Source organism: Apus apus, chromosome 1, assembly GCF_020740795.1.
Source record: "Apus apus isolate bApuApu2 chromosome 1, bApuApu2.pri.cur, whole genome shotgun sequence".
Lineage (NCBI taxonomy): Eukaryota > Metazoa > Chordata > Aves > Apodiformes > Apodidae > Apus > Apus apus.
Window position 1 is genome coordinate 170,908,423 of NC_067282.1, and position 24,923 is coordinate 170,933,345.

Below are 24,923 nucleotides of genomic sequence, written 5' to 3' on the forward strand. Positions count from 1 at the left end.
TTCATCATAATATAAACAGAAACAAGGTGGGCATGTACTATTAGACCCTTAGAGGTGTGCTGAAACACACACAGAACTGAATGAGGACATGCTAGGTCATAGAAGGAAGATTATCATTTTAACACGAACAACCTAGCTCACAGCAGAAACAAGAAGACATATAGCAGTTGAGGTGAGGCACTATAAAAGGACAAAAAGGGGTACAGGCCTTACTTTGTGGGTTGGTACCCAGGGAAAATGAATTAACTCTGCTACAAGCTTCAAGAAGTAAAATGGGGAAGATAGACAAACTAAAGTTTTCAAATGAGCCTTTTATTGTATTCATAAGTGTTCAGGATATGGCCAGTTTTTAGAACTGCTAATCATCCACAAATCTAAATGACATTAATTGGAAAACTGTCAAGTAAGATATAGGATGAAAACTTTTCCAACTAAGATCTATAATAGTTATTATTAATTACTTGAATGGAAGTTTTCAATATCACACATGCACAATTGCAGCCTAGTGTACACCTGCTATTTGTTATAACCATATGAAAATCTACAGCAAATTAGCCAGCTGTATCTTGTATTGACCAAGATGGTACCTTGCAATTAGTGCTTAAATCTACATTTTACATATGCAACTGAGCATACATAATCTAGAAATGATGTTTCAGTTTTATTTATAAAGTGTTTTAAACCCTTTGGCATTGAGAATATTGTTTAATCTCAGCAAAAACAATATCCAATAAGTCTTAAACATAATTTTATTTTTGCTGTTACCCAGGCAGTTTTTCTTGCTCCTTTATCCTAAGCTCAACAACAACTCCATGCCCATTCTTCAACACATCTGGACATATTTTGGTGATCTGAAAGAATATAAATATATGTATGATGTTGAATTGTTTCATGAAAACAGTGTTGTTTCTATTCCTTCTATATATTTTGCATGATCCCATGACATTTATTTTATATCACTGCCTTGTCATTTGGTTTAACTTTCTTCTATAGCATATCGTTGCTTTCCGTGGCTTTTTTATTGACTCTCTGGAGGATTTCCTATTTAAATTATCATTGACTGAAGCCATGCTTTAGGACTTCTTGCTCCTTGTTCCTTCCCCTAGGAAGCATTTTACTATGCGTAGTTGAGCATTTTAAATAGAATTTTACATCACTCATATTGACATTGTGTTGGCTGTAGAAGTTATCTCATTCATTCTGCTAACTATGGAAGTCTGGGCCCTTTTAAATCTATCTGCAGTTGTCATTAGGATTTTCCGAAGATCTCATGCCAGATGAAAGTCTCTAAATGCATGTTATAGATAATGTATACATTTTAGTGCTTGCACTATCCATCTGTTGCTCTCAGAACTTTCAACTTTTCCATAATATCACATTATTTCTTTTCCTTTTGACATGGGGTAATGCTGCAGTGCTGTAACTTATGTAATGAATGGATTGCTAAGGATACATACAAATTCCAGATACTCCATCACTCCCTTCTCTGAATCTCTTCCTTCAATGGGTTTCTGCTGGATTTATTTTTCTTAGCATACCCACTCTATTTGGCTTGTTGGGTACTCACTGTGGGGTACTCAGTCTACATGAACTGTGCAGCTCATGCATGTGCTTTGTGTAAAGGCAAATATCAACCTGTTAACAAACATACTACAAGGTTGCTGTTCTCATTCCCCTTCAGGTGCCTGTGTAGTTTGGAACCATTCTCTACAATCTACCGTGTGTTTAAAAATATTGCTGGGTCCTGGCTGTTGAGCAAAACTCCATCTCCAGGAATTAATATGACAAAGAGGAATCCCAGTGTTAAGCTCTCTAAGCAGCATAGTCCTTTTTTCTCTCGTGCAAACACCCACTGTCACTGCCTGCTGTAGACACAAACCTAAAAGTCCTCTGAAATGCCTACTGCTCTCAGTAAAAAAGCAGCACCAGCCTTCTGCAGAGATTCAGAATTCTCTCATTTTCTGAGAATACTCTATTTTAATTAGGTAATTTTCAGATGTGTCATGATGTAAACATGGAAGAACTTTGATGAAATCAGAAAGATTTGCAATTACTGTGTTTAATGACAGGCATGTCATATTCTCTTGCTGATTGGATCCTCTCGTAGTTTTTGAATTTGCCAACACTCGTCCTTCTACATTTGTTACTGCATTTCTTCTCTCTGCTTTCTTCCCTGCATGTCAAGGATTACAACCCTTGGCATTCAGTTCCGTTGCTACTTTACCCTTCATTACCAAAGAAACTGAAAAACCTTTGCCCTTAGTCCAGAGGTTTTGATTCTCTGTACCCACTCCCACACAAAACCCACCTCTTAATCTGCTCCATGCTGATGCAGCAGAAAGTCCACAAAGATTTTATTCCCTCATGTGCAAGGAATTAAGCTTAGCAAGTGTAATAAGCATTATCCTTTAGGGAAGAGGGGGAAAAAAAAAAAAAAAAAAAAAAAAAGTGGCACATGAATGGCCCAGTGAACAGAGAAATTAAAACTTCCATGGCAGAAAATAATTTGCTGGGGAAGAAATATTCCACAATTAGAGAATGTAAGAGGCCCTAATTATAAGTTCATTATTTTCATGGTATAGTTCTCTGTTGTTTCAAATCATCTCAGTGTGTTCATCTCTTTTTTTCACCTGGCTTTATCTGTAGCTCAGTATACTTCATCTGTTTCTAAAAGATGTTATGTTACACAGTGTCCCTTGTGTGGACACGTGTTGGTACACCTTTGCCTGCTTGCCACGTAAGCAGAACTGATATAGGTCCTACCTTCTTCTAACACGTGAATTTTGAATGGGACTCCTAAAAAGCACTTCTGCTGGCTTTCCCAGGTGTAAGCTCCCTTCTTTATGGCAGCAAAACTAAGGAATCCAAGGGGGTTTGGCTCCCCACAATATCATACTCCTGTCAACACCTAAAATGCAGGGTCCAGGCAGTCCCGGTCCCAACATGAACCGCGTGATGTTCTGTTGTGTCTCCTGATGCTGTTGGGAGAGCTGTGTGGTGTGGCAGTGCGGGGACCCAGGTCAGTGCCTCAGCAGCAGCTCTGCAGCCCTTCCAGGAAGATGGTGGCATCAATGGTACGTAATGAGACAGAAATTCTGTCCCTGTCAGGACAATGGCAGATTTACCACTGCCTTAATTTAGGTTAGGGTGGCATCCCATGTGCCTGACTCATATTGTACCAAAACATTGCACTGAGTATCAGGATCCCTGCCCTGCCCATCCTTGTTCTTCTGTCTCCTTGCCAGTTCCAGGGAGGGGTTGATCTGGGAGATGAATGGGGCCATGCTCCCCTTTCTTTAGCACTTTTCACAGTATTGTGTAGCTTCTCATATGGCATGTCTGGATCCAGCTCTGCATAGTGTACAAAGGCAGCAAGAGAATGCATTCAGATGGCTGTGCTTCAAAAATCACATGATTTTTGGATTATTTTGTTCTCCTGTGCAGTTTGATGCCAGAGGGAAACATATGGCCCAAAGTGATTTTTTCCCACTTTACAATTCTCATATTCTTTTCCATATGTGAGGCATTCTTTCATGCTATGGCATCTATAATCCCTCCCATGTCTCTTCTTCCCTACCACAGGACAGACAATACACATTTTATCTTCCCACTTCTAAGGCACTGTCACTCTGATGGTCTTTTCAGACATTCACTATGGTTTTCCAAGAATGTTCGTAAAAGATTCTGATGTGCTTTTTGATTATTGAGAAATTATAATGATATATTTAGTTTTAACTTTGATTCTGCTAGTGCTTTAAGCTTTCTTGTTAGGCAAATCACAGACCACTTGATCAGCTATCAGAGAAGCTTGCATGATCCCATAGTCACAGAATTTGAGCTTTTAATCTCCAGTGTATGATATCTGCATCAAAGGCTTTGTGGGCAGCCATATTCAGCAACAAATCATACAGCTCTCATACATTTAATTCCTTTTCAGTGAGCAATATTTGTCAAATCTGCCCACTGCCTCCTCCAATAGTTGTCAGTGTTAAACTCTCTGAAGCTGATGTTTCAGGTAAGTGACTTTCATAAAAGAGATTACTTCCTTTGGTATAGTACCAGAATAATAGTGTAAAGGATTCATGTCAGCTGTTGTTCATGTTCTCTGTCATTTCTAAGGTAGAAACTTAATTGCATCCACTCTTCTCTCCTTCCCTTTTTCACTTACTAAGATGCTCTAACTTTCTCTTTAAAACCACTGAAATCAGTGTTGCTTAGTGTAAAACAATGTCCACCGGAGTGGAAAAAATAAATCCCAGTACCTCCTGATAAAGTCAAAGGAGACTTGTTGCAACAGATGTAACCAACTGAGACTGCTGAAAAAGACCTAAAAGAGAGTTAGTTTATGCTGAAATGGGATAATGAACAATACTGGCAATCTTAGAGGTCCTGAGTCTAACGTAGACTGGATTACTGCAGTTTGCATCTTGTGACTGATTGAGTTTCTCTCTGATGAGATGCAACCTTGAACTAAAGTTTTCCCTGCATTTGGAGACATCTGGAGAATAGGTCTCTTTTGCATGTTACTCAATTAGATGCAATAATGCATTAGGACAGATCGCATTTCTGTCAGGAACAGGACACGTAGAGGATGGTCTCTTTTTTACCTTTCTACTGCTAACTACTTGCAATAAGATATTAAATATGCTTTGAAACCAATATTTATCTAATAGATTTGGTAGAAATAAATGAATAAGTTCACAGACCTTGTAATTGTATAGATGTTGTTTCCAGAGGAAACCATGCTAAAAAATAACATTCTCAGTGGTGTGGCCTTGGCTGGAATCCTGCCAACAGCACTTACCAATGTATCTCTAAAAAGAGTATTGCAGAGGTAGCAGGTAACTAGAGAACGGGAAAAAGAATGACCAAGAACATGGAAAAGATCTGATACAGACAGAAAGAAGGGATGTGCACTATAGGGAAGAGGCAAGCAGCTTAAGTCATGATAATATTTAAAGTACTAAACAGTGGCCAGCAGAAGGCTAAGGGTTTCCTTAATCAGCAATACAAGGGAATGCTCATGGAAAATAAGGCAATTCAAAACTGGGAGTTTTCCTCTTCCCCCCTAGAATGGCCAGTTAGGCTCTGGATTTCATTGTGTCTTGAGAACAGCTAAAACCAGGGCCCTAAGCAGCCTGGCAGCCTTCTGGCAGCCTCCAAGCACTCTAGAAGCTGGGACCCTGCAGTTGCCTGGGTCCGTACTCTCGGCTGGTGTCCTGGCTCTCCATCTCTTGCCTCCTGGCTGCAAAAGGTGCTGAGCTCCAAGCCTCAGCTGGAACATCCCTGGGATGAGCTTTGTTCCCATGACAGGCACGGCAAAGAGCTGCCCTTTCTGTCACCCCAGAAATCCATCCTGCTAAACAGAATGAAAATTAAAACTAAAATCAATTACATTAAAGCAGTGCAATTTGCTACTGCACATAAAAAAAAAAAAAAAGAAAAAAAAAAAAAGAAAAGTTAGATCTACTTTCAAAACACTGCAAATCCAATGATTCAAAAACTTCTGAACCTCCCAGAATGAAGTGTGTGCATGGAACACATGGTCATGCATCATAAGGTGGTAGCTAAAAAAACAGTTGCAAAAAACAAATAATGTTTACTTGATATTTCACTTCCTTCAAACTCTTAATCATCTGGCTTTGATATTCTCTGCTATGCTATCCTTTTTAAAGGCAGAACTAGGCAGCTTTGCACCACTTCTAGGATAACCTATCTGGATTCTGGGACTCTGCAGACAAGACTGAAGATCTGATGTCAGTCACCATGAGATGGAGAACAAAAAATGGCGACCACCTGGGAAAAATAATGAAGTGACTTGCCTATTACCACACAGGAATGTGACAGGAACATTTCTGACAAGGATGTTTCTCTCCAACTTCCTTAGCAATCTGTTCATTTTTACTTCTGCAAACACCTGTCTCATTTGCTGTACGCTTTCAACTTCTGCAACAAATGGGGCAACGGCTCTAAAAGTAACTGTCTTCTTCAGTACCCAGTAATCTGGTTAAAAACCAGATTAATTTCATGCTCTCCCATGGATGAGCCAGGAATGTTGTTGAAAAAGACAAGTAATGAACCGTATCACAAGTGATACAAAATATGTGACCTCTCCTGCCCCTAGAGCATGTGATGTTACCTTCAGAGTGTTGCTTAACATCATTCTTAATACTACAATATAGACTATGTTCTAAAATAAATAACTGTAATGTTATATTCAGAATAACTGATTTCCCATTTTGAATTTCAGAAAGTTTAATGTATTTCAATTCCAGCAAAACTGATTTTTCTAATAAAAATTGTTTTATGACTATTTTTTTTCCCTGCAAGCTGTTAATATCAGTTGTTTTGACCTAACTAGAAAGAATTTAAGGGGATATAACTCCCAGCAAATAAGCTTTGTTTCTGCTGAAACTGGCATGAATTTTGTGATTCACTTCAGTGAATAACACAGTGAAGGCTGAGCACTTGTGAAAATCCTGCTGCAATTCAACATCTTCTTCCTTACTCAAATTGTGCAGATATAAGTTATTACCTACCAATGTTCACCACAAAGAAACAAATAAATAAAACATATATTTGCTATTTCTGTACACCTGAGGTGAAGCAGCATGTATAACCTGTGGGATGATAACTACCACCACAGACCATACTTATGACCATTACTGTTATTATTCATGGCTTTTTCTCCATCTTTTTATATTACTCATAACTGATTATCAACGGGCATCAGGCACTGGTTTCCATATCCCTCCCTAGATACACCATCATTCAAACCATCCATTCATTAATTCATTCCAAGGCTGTCATCAGGGGGATGCTGTCAGCTGCAATGAATGTCAGAGCAGGCCACAAATGCACTATATATGCATCCCTAATGAAAGTTAGTGGATCTTGAAGCCACATTCACAATATAGTCCTGTTTTCACATGTTTTCCATTTCATTAAACAAAGAACCACAAAATGCTTGCTTTTTCAAGTATATCCCAATCCTCTCTCCATCATGCTCTCAACTCACTTTAAAAAGTTACTGTTATTCCCTGAAATATGTCATGTAAGTCAGGAGAAAGAGACATTTACATTAGGGATTGTGAAGAACTATATAACAAGCTTTTGCCCAGATCTTCCTGTTGAATACAAGGAGTAAGTATGACTGCAAGCTTTGCAACCCATGCCCTCAGCACTAAGACAGGGCTCACCTAACCTGGGCAGATGTAGCTGGAGAAGAGACACACGGCATGCAAACAGTTACAGAGATGTGTGTGGGCTAGGGTGGTCCGTAGGTGCAAATACATCCCCACTGAACAGTGTTTCAGTCACTACTTACTACGTACTTCTGCAGAAAGCAAGCTGATCACTACTGCATTTTTTACTAGGGAGTGTTGATATTGTAGCACCACAGTTTCAGAAATTATTTGGAGGGTGGTGAGACACAGGAACAGGTTGCCCAGGGAAGCTGTGGATGCCCTCTCCCTGGAAGTGTCCAAGGCCAGGTGAGATGGGGCTTGGAGCAGACCTTGTGGGAGGTGGCCCTGCCAGTGGCAGCCAGGGTGGAACCAGATGATCCTTAAGGTCCCTTCCAACCCAAACCATTCTGTGATTCCATGATTCTATACTCCAAGGTTATTACTTGGCAACTAAACACCTTGCCTTTGCTAGATCTTAAAAAAGCCTCTTTAAGTGATAAATAACAATGTAAATAATTGTATTACAATACAGAAAATTCTTATCTATATTAAGGTTCCATTTTAACTTCTTTCTAAAAGCTTTATGACTCAGCTATTATTTTTCCCCACTAAGTTTTTCTTTAGTCACAAACTTAAAATCGCTTGTATATTTTGAAGGGAAAAAAAAATATCATGTTTAATTAATAAAATAAAAATATTTTTCTGCTTTCTAAAATGAAATCCACTAGTATTACATTTCCAAAATAATGAGTAGCTACTCTCTTACACATACGCCAATATAACCCGATTTGTCATGGGCATCTTTACAAACATCTATTAAAAGTTAATCTCCCTTACCTGTCAGATTATTCACGAAGGTCCCTGACAGTCCAGCCTGCGGGATACGACCCGCTCCCCGCCCCATCACGCTGCCGGGACAGGGGGTGCCACGGGAAGAGGGGGTCTCTCCACGGGGGAGGCAGAGGGAGCTGCTGCAGCCCCCGCCCCCCCCCCGCCCCGAGACACCCCCGCAGCCCCGCGCTGCAGTGCCGGCTGTGGCCGGCAGAGGGCGACCCCGCACCGCAGGCGCCCGGGGTCCTTCCCCCCTCCCCTCCCGCTGCCCCCGGAGCGGGCAGGACACGACCCAATCAATAACAAAAACCAGCAAATAACCACTCTTATCCAATAGGTATATATATATATGTATGTACATACGGGCATTTCTGTTGTCGAGGACATACGCTGCCTCCAGCTTTTGGACCCTAAGGTTTTCCAGCTGGGCAAGATAGTAATGAGCCAGCCGAGGGTTTAGGAGAACTGTACACATTTCAGCCTGTATCGCCCACAAATGTGCTCCTCGGGTAAATCTGTGCATGTCACTCCCTCCCCGTGTCCCAGCTCCCCACCTGTGAAAGGCAGTGAAGCTGGGAGGAAAAGTGTTAGAAAGGGTTGGAAGGTGCACAAGGTATCTCACATGTACCTGTGCACAAAAACATTAAATACGTTGTTTCAATGTTCTGCTTCATAACGCATAGAATCATAGAATAGATTGGATTGAAAGGGACTTCTAAAGGTCATCTAGTCCAGCCTCCCCGCAGTAAGCAGGGACATCTTCAATTAGAAAAGGTTGCTCAAAGCCTTGTCCAACCTGACCTTGAATCTTTCCAGGGATGGGGCTTCTACCACCTCTCTGGGCAACAGAGAAGCAACCCTACAGGTTGTTCATGAATGCGTTTGTATGTATATATACACACAATATATAAATACGTGTGCATGTTTTCTGCATATGTCCTATCCTGGGAAATTTGGCAACAAAATCTGGAGCAGACAGAGTGACAGAAATGAGGTATCTACTCCAGGGCAGTAGCAGCCATGTGGGGTTAGAGAAGTGATCTGCTGGTGGCAGCAGCAGATTTCTCAGGAGATGCAGGAAAAATCCCAGTACAAAATGTCAGCGTGAGGGTGAGGATACTTCATATGTTGATCATAAGCCCTTTGCTTAAAAAAAAGGAATAAACCGCTGTTACCGGTTGGGCTATGGTCTTCATGCATGAAATAACTATATAGCTCGGTATCTTTTCCAGGTGTGCAAGCTCATGTAGCAGACCCTGCTCAAATAGAACTCTCCAAAGAAGCATGACCAACTTCATGTTGTTTTCCATGACCTGAAGAATTCTATTTCAAGCAGAGGTAACTTTTGCAGTCACGCTAACAGGATGGGATGGAGCACTGTGGCTTCCCAAGGAAGCATTCAGAGGTAGAAAATACCTTCCAGCTACTTCCAGAACATTACAGACAGAAACGTAGGAATTTTACTCAAGTTTTATCTATCCTGCTTAGTTGTTTGTTTTTTTTGTTGGTGGGTTTTTGGGGGTTTTTTGTGTTTTGTTTTGTTTTTTTTAATGGCTTGTTTTTTTCCTTATGAAAGAAACGAGCAGATTGAGAAACTTCTTTCTTTCTTCCTTTAAAAGGCATGATTCAGTTTAAATAACGTTTTGAGTACAAAATTATTCCAGCTTTACTAAGTTTCTATATTGAGTCAGTTCTGATTTTCATGTAAATGGCAACATTTTAGTGCTTTTCAGGGTTTCCGCTGTTCTTGAGACCTTCAGACAAAATCAAGGTGAAAGCCATCTCTCTCTGAAGCACATTGTCACATTCTCAGCGCAGTTCCCTGGAGGTGGGAAGAGCTGTCGCTGCTGCACCTTCCAGACGGTGTCTCGCTCTGCAGCCTGACCTGCCAGTGCGGGCAGGCGCCTTGCCCAGCTTTGCTGGATCCAACTGGGATTCCAGCTGCATCCATGTGCCGTTTTGGTAACGCTTCCCCAACCCCGACTCCAACACTGAGTGCACCAGGTGACTGCTATGCACAAACTTAGTTCTTCAACTGGGCACGAGTTTCTTCAACGATGCTTTTGTGTCTGGTGGTGCCGTCTTGATGGCCAGGGTGCCAGCGGTGCCCTGCGGGGTGAACACCGGGAGAGGGGCAGACAAGGCAGCACCCCGTGCACAGCATCTGCTGGGCACAGCGACCCTGTGGTGCATCTCCCGTGACAGAGGTGGCAGGTGTGCACCCTGTCCCCGCACTCTGCACCTCGTGGGAGGTTTCCCGGAAGGGCGGAGGTGTCAGTGACCTGACATTTGGCACCTCACGCCTGTGCTGAGTGTGACCACCCTACAGCAAGTTTCCTGTGATGGAGGAGGCGTGGGTTGTACACCATGTCCCACTACTCGCACCTCGTGCGTGGCATGTGCGGGCATAATGACCCTGTGGAACATCTCCCGTGGAAGAAGAGGTGAGGGTCACACATCGTGTCCTGGCACTTGACACCTTGTTCGCAGCATGTGCCAGGCACCACAACCGGGTGGCAGGTCTCCGGTGTCAGAGGAGGGGTGGGTCACACACCGCATCTGCGGGAGCCCGGGGGGCGGAGGGCGGGCAGGCTGCCCGGCCGCACCGCCGCACGCCTGAGAACCCCGCAAGCGCCCGGCTCCCGCCGCCCGCGGGAGGCCGGTCGCGGCTGCCCCGCCGCCCCCGCCCCGCTCCCGCCCCGCCCCGCCGCCGGGGCCGCCCTGCAGCCGTGGGCGCTGCGCGGCAGAGGGAGGCGCGGCGGGAGCGGCGGCGGGAGCGGCGGGCCCGGTGTCGGCGGGAAGCGCGGAGCATGGCCCGGGCAGGGCGGGTGTGCGCAGCGCTGCTCTGCGGTGCCCTCAGCCTCTGCAGCCTGCGGGCCGCGCCGCGGCAGCCCGACACGCTCTATATGTGGATCGACGCCCAGCAAGCGCGGGTCCTCATCGGTAAGCGGGACCGCCTCCCCGAGCGGCGGCCCGGGGAGCGGAGCGGAGCCCAGCCCGGCGGGCACGGCGGGGCTGCCGTCGCCCATCGCGCCCCTTTGCCTTCCGCAGGCTTCGAGGAGGACATTCTGATCGTGTCCGAGGGAAAGATGGCCCCGTTCACCCATGACTTCAGGAAAGCCCAGCAGAGGATGCCCGCCATCCCCGTCAGCATCCACGCCATGAACTTCACCTGGCAGGCGACGGGACGGGTAGGTGCAGAGATGGGGGCGCCGCTTGGAACCCGGGCAGGTTGTGCGACTTTGAAAGACCTGAGGAAACCCTCCCCGAGCCGTGCCGGTTGTGCCTCGGCTGCCGGCGTGCCCCTCGCCTGACACCCGTGGGCAGCGCCTGGAGCCCCCGCGCCCCCCGGGGCTCGGAGGGCGGGCAGTGCAGGAAGTGCAGGAAGTGCGGGCAGCGCGGGCACTGCCGGGCAGTGCGGGCAGCGGGGGCAGTGCCGGGCAGCGCGGGGCAGTGCCGGGCAGCGCTGGGCAGTGCCGGGCAGCGCGGGCAGCGCGGGCAGCGCGGGCAGTGCCGGGCAGCGCGGGCAGCGCGGGCAGTGTGGGCAGTGCGGGCAGCGGGCAGCGGGGGCAGTGCGGGTAGTGCGAGCAGTGCCGGGCAGCGCAGGCAGTGCCGGCAGCGCAGGCAGTGCCGGCAGTGCGGGCAGCGCGGGCAGTGGGGAGGCGGAGGTCGGCGGGGAGGACTCGGGGAGCCGCCGTAACCCCGGACAGATCGCTGGGAAAATGTGTCTGGAAGTGGGGTTGTGGAGTGCATGGGAGAGCCGGGTGTCTCGGGCGCTGGAGAACCCGGCAGGCTGGTGAGGTGAGCAAGCTAGATGGAGCTCCCCAGGGAGACACCGGTTGCCTTTATCTTCAATAAAACTTTACCTGACAGTACTTAATGTGGATGCAAGTTTCTTTTAACTTTGTTTAGATCATGGACATATACTATTGGTTATTCATTGATCTTGTTTGCTAAATGTGCACACCTAGCTGTGTAGTTCTAGCAGAAAATCATTATCTTCTGTAGATGTAATATTACCAAGTTTAATTGAAAAACCACCTAAAACTACAGTGTATTGAATCTCTTTGGCTTCTTTTGTTGAAAAGATATGAATGCGTGACATAGTTTTGAAGGAACATATGCACTAGTTGACACACTGACAACACATGTTAAATTTGCATAAAACTGAAGCACGTTTTGCATACATTATCATGGATACAGAAAAAAACCCATTGTTACTTATGAATTCTGGATAAAATAAATTCATTTTTACAATGCTGAATGTGGACTTTATACAATAAATAACTTGGTAAAGATGAAACAGTATTTGCTTTCAAATATTCAATGAAAATTGGTTGTATAATTCAGCTAATTGCAGCTTCACAAATTCGGTTGTGGTTTTGGTTGTTTTAAAATACTCTTTGTAACTACAGGACTTGTTTGGCTTTGAGGTGTTGTCTGAGGCCCTTGTAATTTTTGCTGTCCTCACAAAGTCTTTGAGTTTAGGAATTGCTTTACCTCCTCTTTTGGAGAGGGAGAGGAATGTGGAGAGACAAAACTTGCTCACAAAGACTAAGTGGCTTGCTTAAGGACTTTGTTTTTCCAGTCCAGCTTTACAGAGAAAATAACTTTGTATGCCACAACTTGGCATTTAAATAACTAGAAATAATTGGTGTGTTTTGGGACTATATTTCCTGCTCCATTTTTCTGTCAGCTTCAGTTGTTGTCCATGATAAAACTACCATTTTTAGGAAAGAAAGATTGAGATGTTAGACTTAACCCTGTCCTTCTTCTCTTGTCCTTCTTTCTTGCACTCTCCTCTCCCTCCTTTGCTGCTTACAGGTAGCTCACTAGGAAAAGATGATTGGAGCCCTGATTTCAGTGAGAAGAGTCACAGACCTAAAGAGAGCATAGGCAAGTGTTCCCCTTGATGCAGCTTCCAGGACAAAATCCCTTCTGAGGAGCAGCTGTTTAACCCAAGCTAAATTATTGATTCCTGTTAGACAAAACATAATTAGTAAGTGAAATATCTAAATGGTTAAAGTAACATCATTGCACTACTCAGTTCCTAGAGCAGTGTGTTAGTGTTCAGATACTTATGGGTCAAGCAAGTGTTAAAAACTGAGAGACTGCAGTTGGAGATCTGATAATCCCATCTAGCTACTCCTTACAAGTTCGTCTGTGTGAACAGTTAATATAAACATTGGCATCCAAGTCTTACGGCTGTGGGTATTTAAATACTTATGCAGATCTGCAGATGAAGAGCAGGATTTCTAGCAGCAACCTGAGCTAAAGGAAGGATTTCAGCCTTCTGGTGTTTTAGGAGTATGGGGAAAAAATGGACATACTTAACATCCTAGAGAAGATGTCCAGTTTTTGGTAGCATGAACAGTCCTGTTGACTGTTAGACCCTTAGAGGTGTTTGTGTGCAGCTGCCTGTTACCCACAGTTCTTGTCATTCTGTGTGGAAACCCTCTGCCACCCAACCCTTTTCTTGATCAGAAGGAACAGGAAAAAACATCAGTATTTCTCCTGTAGCCCATAGGACAGCAACATCATTGGCATACCTTTTTTAATTGAACAATGCCTAAAGTAGTGTTGCAAACAGAGTAGGATAAAAGTTACTTGGGGCAAAAGAACACAGATGCCTTTTCACAGGATTTCCAATATTTTACGAGGGGAAGAAATTAGTAAATTTTAAGGGCTTTTGGTGTTTTGTTTTTAATTATACAGGTTCTTAGAATTTTCCACTGACAAGTCCAGGAAAGTACTAAATACCTGCTACCTTTATTCTGGCAGAATGCTTTTGTGTAGGATTTTCCTGAGTCAGGGAAGGGGAAGTGGGAAGGGAGAGAAGAAGGAAAGCAGAGGAGAGGAAAGGGAAGACAAGAGGTGACAAGAGGAGAGGGGAGAAGAAAGGAAGTAGAAAAAATTAAAAATACATATACTTTTTGAAAGAAGAAAGGCATTCAAGATATTGAAGTACTAGACTGCTTTCCATGAAACAACTTTTAACTAGCATACAGTTGTCTCCTGTTTGGTAAAACAGAGATTTCCTCTGTGAGTCTTGTAGCTTGTGTCTTGCAGACAGACCTCTTACTCTTGTATCCCACCTGAGATCTAATGTTTGTCTAGGGCTCAAAGGTTTTGGGGTCTGTCAGTAGTATATGCCATAGCCTCTAGAGGTAGCTAGATCTCTTTTGGGTCTATAGCTGTTAAGACTTCTCCTGCACAGATACTGGAGATCCTACCTATGTCATTACATGGTTCCTAGCCCTGATACCAACAAGACAGGAATGAGAGAGCAGCTGGGTGGGTGCCTGGCAGCCAGCCAAGGTCAGCCCACCTTGGCATCTCCAACAGGGTAGTGTTAAGTCTCTCCTGTCATGCATCCCTGTTTACACCTCTGCAAAGTGGCTACAAATATCCTGTGGGTAGATTCCATCTACTTGCTCCTGAGATAAACAATGATCCAAGTTGTAGGTGAGTAAATAATACAACCGGGGTAGTGCCAGTACTCCTCACTCCTGCCCTGCTGTGTATGTCCATGTTCTAGTCCAAAAATGTCTATTGAAAGGAACATCTTAAGAGCTCGGTTGTACTTGTATTCTGTGTAAACTGGAGTGGTAAACTACATCTAGATGTAACATTTCTAATACAGTGGCCTTTGTGCCTTGGATAATTTTTATTGAAAAAGATTTTGTATGGTAAACAAACAATTAAAGCCATTTTTACTAGAAAATATTAACTAAAGAGACACACTAGTTGCTTTCAGTCCTTAGTCCATTCTAATCAGTTATTAGGAAATAATAAGGGGACACTCAAAATGTAAGGGTCTGCAGGTGCTGAATAACTGCTTTTTCTGGTGAAGTCAGGATGAGCCAGGGATTATGAGAAGGCTACATTACTGCAGAAAGGGATTGTTATTTTTTTATGCACCTTATGTATTTACCTGTGAATTTAAATGTAAAATTACAGATGTTATGTTCCCTTTCAGTGGTAATATGTAATGTACAATAGGCATCTGTGTAACCACTAGAGCTCACTGGTATGCTTCTTGATCTTACTGTTTTTGCAAAACAATTATCTGTATGTTTTTTTGAAAAAGGAAGAATAATTACTTTTGAGGGTCTTGTCCTCTGAGGAAGATTACATTCAAAGGCTTCCCAATGACAAGGGAATAGCAGCATGTTTCACTATGTCCACCTGTAGAAGGTACCAGAGATTGCAGTGGTAACATCATCTCTACAGCATTGGAACTTATGGCTGGGATTTAAGCTTCAAACCCACAAACAACAGTATGTATGCTTAATTTTCAGCAGGACTTCTGATGGCAATGAAGTTAAGTTCACAGGCAAGTGAGGATTGGTGGGACAGAACCTTATCAGAAAGAAAGGTTGATCAGTGCAGAGGAAGCAAGTGCTCAGTGACAGAGCAGCAGTTGGGTTGATACAATAGATGGGAGCTGAAAAAAGAAACCGAAAAGCAAGTTGGAATTCTTGTTGTGTAGCAGTCCCTGGTTTGATCCACAAAAACAATTTGTATGGGCCACAATCTGTCCAGGCTGCTTTCTTCCTTACAGATATGGGAGAAGTATTTGGGGTCAAATGGATTAATGTAGCAGCTAGTTGCCCCCTCCCAGCTGTCATGAGTACCCCAGGGCTCCTCTCCTATTGCGCAATGATGGGACATCTGAATACTCAGTTCTGTGCTGGTGAATGAATGGGATTTGGCCCCTGTGACTGGAGGATGCATGTGCATCTCTCATGGTGCACACATATCACATGTATATTACATGCTAAATCTATATCTAACCCCGTGCTGCTGGATGCATGCCTTTTTGTGATATGACAGCAGTGGTCCTGCCCCGTGACGGGAGATATGCATGTGTGCTCTAGGGGATCAAGTGCTGGAGGAAAAAAGACCTTTAGTTACGGAGAGCTTTTGGCCACAGAAGCACAAGTGTCTGGAGGCATCCCAGCAAGTAGTCCTTGGGGTCCTTAAAAGAGTTAATTGAACCTCTTCTTGATGGAAAGCTGGGTTACTTCTGATCAAAGAGGTATTGATAACCATGAGTTATCACAAAAGATACCCACCTTTTAGGAAGATGGGATATATGTAATCAGTACATCTTCTAGCATCATATCTGTATTGAAAAGTGGAGCTTAAGAATGGAATATAATTACTGCTCCTGGAGGCTAGTTCTGATTTCACCAATGTAAGCATCCATCCTGAACAGCTTGGTTGCTTTCTCTGGAGTTATTTTACATTGCTGAGATGTAGCCTGACCATGAAGATAAAATGGAATATCCAGTTATGCCAGGAGAAGTCCAGAGGAAAGCTAAGAGAGTCCTCATTTTAAGCTATTATTGCTGCAATAGGTTGCTCCATTAAAACATTAGCATTTCCTTGATAAACTGAATCACAGAATCGCAGAATCACAGAATATTAGGGGTTGGAAGGGACCTCCGAAGATCATCGAGTCCAACCCCCCCACCGGAGCAGGACCAAAAAACCACACACAGCTAGGGCAGATCACTCAGAAAGGCATCCAGACAGGTCTTGAAAGTCTCCAGAGAAGGAGACTCCACAATCTCTCCGGGCAGCCCATTCCAGTGCTCTGTTACCCTCACAGAAAAGAAGTTTTTCCTCATGTTAAGGTGGAACTTCCTGTCCTCGAGTTTGAGTCCATTGTCCCTTGTCCTATCACAGGGCACAAGTGAAAAGAGCTTGTCCTTGCCTTCTTGATGCCCCACCCTCATGTATTTATAGACATTAATTAGATCCCCCCTCAGTCTTCTCTCTAGACTGAAAAGCCCCAGGTCTCTCAGCCTTTCCTCATAAGGCAGGTGTTCCAGTCCCTTCATCATCCTCGTAGTGTCTGTTGGACTCTGTCAAGTAGATCCCTGTACCTCTTGAATTGGCAAGCCCAGAACTGGACACAATACTCTAAGTGAGGTCTCACCAGGGCCGAGTAGAGGGGGAGGAGAACCTCCCTGAATCTGCTGGAGACACTGCTCTTAGTGCACCCCCGAGATACCATTGGCCCTCTTGGCCACAAGGGCACATTGTTGTCCCATGCATAACTTGTTGTCTACCAGGACTCCAAGGTCCTTCTCCAGAGTTGCTCTCTAGCAGATCACCTCCTAGCCTGTACTGGTGCATTTTGTTTTTCCTTCCCAGGCGCAGGACTCTGCACTTGCTCTTGTTGAATCTCATTAGGTTCCTCTTTGCCCAGGTCTCCAGCCTGTCCAAATCTCGCTGAATGGCTGCACAGCTTTCAGGTGAATCAGACAATCCTGCCAGTTTTGTGTCATCAGCAACTTGTGAGGACACACTCTGTCCCCTCATCCAGATCATTGATGAATTGACTGGACTGGACAGGACTGGACCCAGCACTGATCCCTGAGGGACTCCACTAGTTACAGGTCTCCAGCCAGACTCTGCACCATTGACCACCACTCTTTGGGCTCTATTGTGTAGCCAGTTCTTAATCCATCTCACTGTCCATTCATTTATCCCATGTATTCTGAGCTTGCTCACAGGGATGTTATGGGAGACTGTATCAAAAGCCTTGCTAAGGTCAAGGTAGACTACATCCACTGGTCTCCCTGCATCTATCCATTCAGTCACAACATCATAGAAGGCTATCAGATTAGTCAAGCATGATTTCCCGAAGAAGACTCCCAGTGAATTTCAAAACGTATTTCCTCAAAGGAAACTTTTCTTCAAGGAAGCTGCTGAACTTTTTGTAAGTATCTTATTCATACTCAGTGATTACAGTGATGCTTTTCAGCTTAAAAATGTCTTATATGCATAATTCAGGTTTTTTTTCCAGTAACAGTACAGCTGTTCTAGAAGTTTGGTCAAGGCAATTGCATAAACTCGTGCTCTTGGGATTTACAGTAGTACCTTACTGTGGTTTCGTGTCACCAAACAGAGGAAATACTTTGTTTTCTGACCTCTGCACCAAAATTCCATGTGGAATGTGAAGATGTTTACCTACTGTGAGCATGATTTTGAGACAGGGGGTTCTCATATCAAGAGTCCAGCTCCAAACCTTTAATATTTAGATTCTGCTCAGCTGTGGTATTTTGCGTCTCAGTGTTGTAGACATGCCACCAGGGATCAAAGTAGTGCTGTAGAGATCCCACTTTCTTAGTAAAGCAGGCATGTGCCAGCCATCTGTTGCATCTGCTGATAGAAAACAGCAGTAAAGTCTCTCAAAGTTTTCCCAAGAAGAAAAGGGGAAATTTATTGCTCAGCAGAGATGAGTTACAAGGCACCTTGTAGTGTAAGCTACATCTGGTTTCCATAGTAATTTACATGGTATATGAGTAAACTACACAATTATTCTTTCTACACAGCGGTGTAAAGCTGTGTTAAATAAGCTGTTCCTCAAGATTTTTATTGTTTTTATATTCTATAAATATTCTAATACATTTTTAACAACAAAAAAAAGTTGAAGCAATAAAATATTTTCACTACTTTTACAGTAGTAGCTGCATTGTACAACAGCTGTTGAAAAGCACTGCAACTAGCAGGACATGCCAAGCTTCAAGACTACATTTTGTGAAAACATACAGATTTCTCTCCCCACGTTGCAAACAGTATTTTTGAGATATAAAATCCAGGCTGTGTTGCTCTCATCTTCTTTGTGGAAATGAAAATGTTTTCTGTCCGCATCACGTCTTTTTTACTGACAGTTTCCTAAGTGTGGTGTTAGTGTCCTAAAGTTAATGCCATCAAAACTAATGTCATGGAGTAAAAAATAAGAACTGGCCATAATGAAAACTAACAGGAAGAATTTTTAGTGCATTTAACTTCCTCTGTTGGTATCACGCTTTCCAAAGAGGTTTTTTTGGGTAGCTACAAGTGTGAATTATTTGCTTCTAGCCCAGTGAATTGCATACATATAAAACAAATTCAAGAAACCCCGCTCTTCTGAGAGCATGCACATATGTAAGGAATATGGTGTGACCCAGAGCTTTCAAAACAGTGATATGTAGCAGGTAATTGCATCATGTTGAAGAGGATTTTAAGTATTGTCTGCCTTTGCTCAGAGCAATGCGTTCCTAACTAGTGATTTTAAAGCTTTCAAGAAAATGTATCTCAATACCTTTTTGTTTTGCCTTCCTGTGGCTTTAAACTGGGCTTGCCAGACCTCATTCTTTTACATTCATTTTTGTGTACAAATTCACCTTTTGAAAGATGCTACTTTGCTTCTATTAGTTTCTTTTATTCTACTGTTCAACCATGTCGGATTTTTTGTTTTTCTGTGATTGTTTGCTTTTTAATTGTTTGTTTGTGGCCAGACTCTCCACTACATCAAACCGTAGCCCAGACATGGTGAAAGGTGCAGTCACCTGAAATGCACAGCAAAGAATGGACAGTTGCATTGCAACACCTAATCTTTCCATAACAAAGCACACAGTGTTCTTTGCAGTGAATTATATGTCTAAAATGCAGTAGGTGTCTGTTGCTTTAGGTGTATGTTTCAGTAACAGTAGAAGATAGCTTTATTGTTATTTTCTGCTATGTAAATGGCTTTTTTGAAAATTTGAAATGGAAGAAACACAAAATCAATCACATTTCCCCTTCTTTTTGATTTGTGGAGACTGACATTCTGAAACATTAGTTGTAATAAACTCTAAATGTAATAATGTATGTACTAATGTAATGAAAAACTGGCTCTTCTTATCCAAATTAAACTTGAGATCCACGTACAAAAAGCACCTGGGCTATCTGTGACTCTTTCAGCTGAGCCAATTGTATATAGTAACTGAAGTCCTGCTCAATGAGAACACAGGCATTGAGATCAGGTGCATTTTCCCCTTGGATGCTCCCTGGCAGATGATGTGTGTGAGCTGACAGTCCTGCAGGGCCTCTGCCTGTGCCACTGGATCTAATGAGACCTGTCTGCCTGTAGAAGAGCCTGCAGAAGATTTGTCTCTTTCCTTACACTTACTTCATAGAAGAAAGCTAATTAGGGAAAATCAGACGTGCCCTCAAACTTCTGTGAGATATGTTCCTATCCCTTCATGCCCCTTCTCCAGACTCACTCCAGTATGTCCATGTCTCTCTTGGGTAGCCCAGGACTGGACCCATCACCTGGTGTGACCTGCTGTGTCTCACCAGGGCTGAGCAGAGGGGAAGGATCACATCCCTTCACTTGCTGGGAATGCTCTGCCTGATGCAGCCCAGGAGGCTGTTGGCCTTCTTTGCCACAAGGGCACATTGCTGCCTCATGGTCAACTTGGTGTCCACCAGGACCCCCAGGGCCTTCTCTGCAAAGCTGTTTTGTAGCTGGCTGTCTCCCAGCATGTACTGGTGCGTGGGGTTGTTCCTCCCCAGGTGCAGGACTTTGCACTTACCGTGATGAACGTCACGGAGTTCCTGTCAGCCCATTTCTCCAGCCTATTGAGGTACCTCTGGATGGCAGCACGACCTTCTGGTGTGTCAGTGACTGCTCCCAGTCTTGTATCATCTGCAAACTTGCTGAAGGTACACTCTGTCACAATGTCCAGGTCATTAATGAAGATTTTAAACAGTGTGAGACCTGGTATCAAACCCTGAGGTACAGCACTAGTGACTGGCCTTCAGGTGGACTTTGTGCTGCTGCTGACTGAGCCTGGCAGTGCAGTAGTCCACCTCACATATAAATTCTACTTACTCACTTCTTCTGTGGCAGTGTCGTGTGAGACAGCGTTGAAAGCCTCACTATAGACAAGGCAAACAAAATCCACTGACCTCCTCTCATCCCCCAAGCCAACCATTAACACAAGATGGGCCAGGCAGGAACACAAAACTGAGACTGGCTTGGACAGTCACGGCAAAGTTGGAAAATGGAATCTGCCTCAGAAAATGTAACAGAAATAAAGCAGAAACAGTGACAATGTTGTACAGGGGTACTAAGAAGGCTTTATCTGGCTATGATGCCTTATAACCACCATATGGATTCATACGTGGATTCACAGTCCATTCATAGAAGACCACTTAGCTGCACAAAATGTTGAGGAGGAGTTACCCAACAAGTCTGCCTGACATGGAAAAGAGGCATGTGCAGGACAGAAATGCCTTAGTAAAGGCTTACAAAGATTTGGGGTGGATTTGTTTCAATAAATCAACAATAAAATCCCTGGATTTTTTTGATCTATGTATGAAAGTTTGCTTTATTTTGCAACCAACTGTTGGAGTCCAGCTTCTTTGTTCATACAAGGAAAAGTGGGCAACTATCTTCCAGCTGCTTCAGCACTTGCTGCCATCACTGCCATCACAAATACTTTAATAAATAATGTAAGAGAATCAAACACCACCTTCAGAGCTGGTCCCACAATCCTCTGAAGTTACCCCTTATCCTGCATAAACAACTAGCTAAACCAAACCGATCCAAAAGGAAATAAATATGCCTGACATCAAACCTGTCAAGCTCCCAGCCTCAGGCTTTGGCCCATCACCAGGGAAAACAAACTCCCCAAACAGCAGCCCAATGAGAAGACCTGTCACCCACTCTGAGCACTGAAACGCAGAAACCAGTAGCAAGAACAGCAGAGCCAGCCTTCGCAACAGTGGCTGGCCAGAGGAGGAGAGGGCAGGCTCTTGCACCTCAGAACAGAGAACAAGTTCTGACCTTCCAATACTGAGATTACGAACCTATTATTTTCTGAGAACATGAGGAAGACATGGAGAGGTCACAACTTATTGAGGAGGAGAAGATAGACTCTGCCTCCAACATTTTCTACATGTTCTCAACTTACAAATGTGTGAGTATTGATATTGTCAATGGGAATCTGAGACCGAAAACCACATAGGCAAATAATCAAGTCCACTGAACACCTTCAGTAAAGAGCACAAGAACCACCTTCATCCTGTTCCTTTTAAACTGCTGTAAACACTGCTTTCATTTTTCCAAGTTTGAGCTTCAGCCAATTCTCTTTCTTGCAGAAATTCTGGGAAATAAATTGAACTGTTGAAACAGAGTCCAGTTGAGTGACCAGGTCAAAAGAAATTTATTTTTTCCTTGTGAAGCCACAGATATATCAAATAGCTCTGAGCAGCAACATGCCTTCAGTATTCCACATGGGAACCTTCAGGGAGAGCAGGCAGGTTGCACAGCGAAACACAGCAGCATCTGCCAGAGAGGAAGAAGAGGCAAAATACAGTTACCCAGGTCTGTAATCACAAGCAATAGATGAAATGCATAGCCATATTAAGAGCTGGGAAATAATTTGCTAGCAGGGCATGTTGTCCATTACCTTGGTTGTTTGGTTTGTGCTGTTGTGTTTTTAATCTCCTTCCTTCCAGTTTTGCACAAGATCATCTACTCAGGTTGCATAGGCATGATCAGATTTCCATATTGTTAAAGGTGCAGAGCTGAAAGCTTGTGACCCAACATGTTGTTCCCCTCCTGTCAGAGCTGTGACATGTTGGTATGAGGTACAGGGTGAAGAAGCTTACACTGTCCCTCCCAGAGAGAAATTTCATCAAGGACCACTTGGGCTTCACATTTCTTCTTGATAAAACAGTAACTATCCTTTGGTGGGACAAAGTCTGTGCCTTAACCTGCCCACTAGTCGAGTTCACATTTGAGTTGTATCAGTGTGAATTTGCTGTTTAGTTAATGGGTCCTTTTTAATTGTCCTGCCAAACATTTACAGTCAAATAAACTTCATAAGTTATATAGTTGGTGCCATGATGCCACTATTTACTCTATTTGTTTATACAGCAATTAATTGAAACCTAACAGTAAAATTGAAAGACTTAAAACATTTCTAAGTATTTAACTTATTTATACAAGACCTTTATCAATCCAAAAGTTTTTCTCATCCTGTAAAATACAATCAAGTGCATTCAGTTAAATTAATGAGGAAATGTTTAAAGGGATGCAGAATCTTACAGTTTGCTGGTTACCCGGAGGTGCAGAGCGCTCAGCCTCTGGGAGCTCTTGTAAAATCTCTGTCATTCTACCTCTACCCAACCCCCATCAACTCTACCAGAAACTTCTGTCTCCAGGTTTATACATTTTTCTTGTCCCTATCTGCAAAGATTGAGGTAACTGCAGTAAGGTCTGTCAGCCTTTCTTGTTTTAGAGCAGGTGTTGGACCATATCCAGGTCCTTCAGCATTTCTTCCCATCCCCAGTCAGAGGTCTCGTGAAGAATGGGAAGCAGAAAGCCAGTTTTGTGAGAGACAGAAAGAAAGGGATGGCCATTGCCCTTCTGTGAAAATGGTGTTACGAGATTCTTCCCTCTCTGGTTCCTTTATAACCACTGCCCATCAAAACAGAAGAGAATCCCCAAACTAACCCTCTCTTGTCTGATGAGAGGGGTGTGCCAGTCTCCTGCTCAGGCTGTGTTTGGTTATTCCAGCCAGGAGAGAGGAAGGCAGAGGAAGCAGCCAGTCTGGCAGGGCTTCCCTAGCCTTGGTGAGACATAGAGACCTTTCCTGAGCAGTATTTCTTGAACTCATATTCAGTTATGAAAGTTTGCAGCACTGTTTCACACATTATTATTATGCCTTGACAAAAAATCTGGTTGAGCTACCCTAGCCACATTAACAGGACAGCTTACTTTAAATGTATAAGCATCTACTCTGACAATAATCAAGTAGCAAAGAGATGTTTAGGTGAAGCTTGCTTTTTAATCTCTGATTATAGACTTCCAGATAAGCCTGATTTAGTAATGGTATTCCTAAATTAGTTCCTGTGGTAAAGTCTAAGTTATATTTCTGGCAAGCACAAGATGAGCTACTGACCACTCTCAATGCATAGAAAGTGTTTTAAAACATTTCTTTGAAAAAGCAAAAAGCCTTGGATTAAAATGTATACAATCTGCATGTTGAAAACTCAACCATTAACTAAACATATCTTTCAGTATGTAATGGAAAATGGACCTTCAAACTGAGCTGCGTTGTTCACCCGTTGTTCTTCAGGTATATATTAATAGCCTACAAATAAATAATATTTTTCTGAAAATAGATTTCTGCTACTTTAAAAATCTACATTTGAAAACATATGTGGATAATTGCATATGACCAGCATGGTTTAGGCTTGAGAGTTTTTTTCCTTACACATTTTCCCCAAAAAAACATATCTAATTAATTCCGCGGTCAGCAAGTCGTGGCATTCCACTTTCTTCCACCCCTAATTTATATGCATCTCAGTTTGTTAAATACAATTGAAAGGTTACACAAACAAAATCTTAAATTAAGGTAGTAGTTGGCCTTTATGTGCAAGCATATTTTCCCTAGACCTCTGCACATCTTGTACCACACAGCTGTGTGGTTTACTGTGTATCTGTGTATTAATGTGTCCATTGACTTTATGGGCCAGATTTTGAAAGGTTACTCAGCATTTTGTAACAGCCTTTCACTCTGGGAAAACCTGCAGGACTTCAGCACCAGATCTTTTGCCTTTTGCCTGTAAGAGATTCACAGTTGTAGAAGAAGCTGAATGATGTTACGTCCCATAGATGAGAGTTAGCATGGGTTCATGCACTTTATGAGGTTTTACTGTCCTGTAAAAAGAAGGAGTCAGAGTTAAGTCTGTACAGACAGCATTATTCACTGCTACTTCCTGACTTTTCACTGTTTAACTGGATCACAGAATCACAGAATGGTGATAACCTTGTGCCAACCCCCCTGCTATGGGCAGGGAGACCTCCCACTAGACCAGGTTGCCCAAAGCTCCATTAAACCTGGCCTTGAACACTTCCAGGGAGGCATCCACAATGTCTTTATATCATGTCTTCTTGAAACTTTTTTCCTATTAACAGAAGTGGGGTTTGTATAGCACATCCTCTTTTTCCTTATGAAAAAATACATTAAAATAAAATAGATCGGAGAGTAGAAAATATTAGGAAAAAAATCCCACATTGTTCCTCAGAGATTTAAAAGTTTGAAAATACTTAACATGTTTCATAAACCT

General features: G+C 43.2%; 1 protein-coding gene across 1 annotated transcript in view; it reads left to right on the forward strand.

The window, feature by feature from the left end:
- The first annotated feature begins 10,777 nt into the window (after positions 1–10,777).
- The window catches only part of WIF1 (WNT inhibitory factor 1), a 42,212-nt gene continuing 28,066 nt past the window's right edge, over positions 10,778–24,923 (forward strand). Inside the window, exons 1-2 of the mRNA XM_051624111.1 lie at positions 10,778–10,961; positions 11,070–11,209. Of these exons, the coding sequence (XP_051480071.1) occupies positions 10,829–10,961; positions 11,070–11,209 (273 nt within the window). The 5' untranslated portion in view covers positions 10,778–10,828. The remainder of the gene's footprint in view (positions 10,962–11,069; positions 11,210–24,923) is intronic.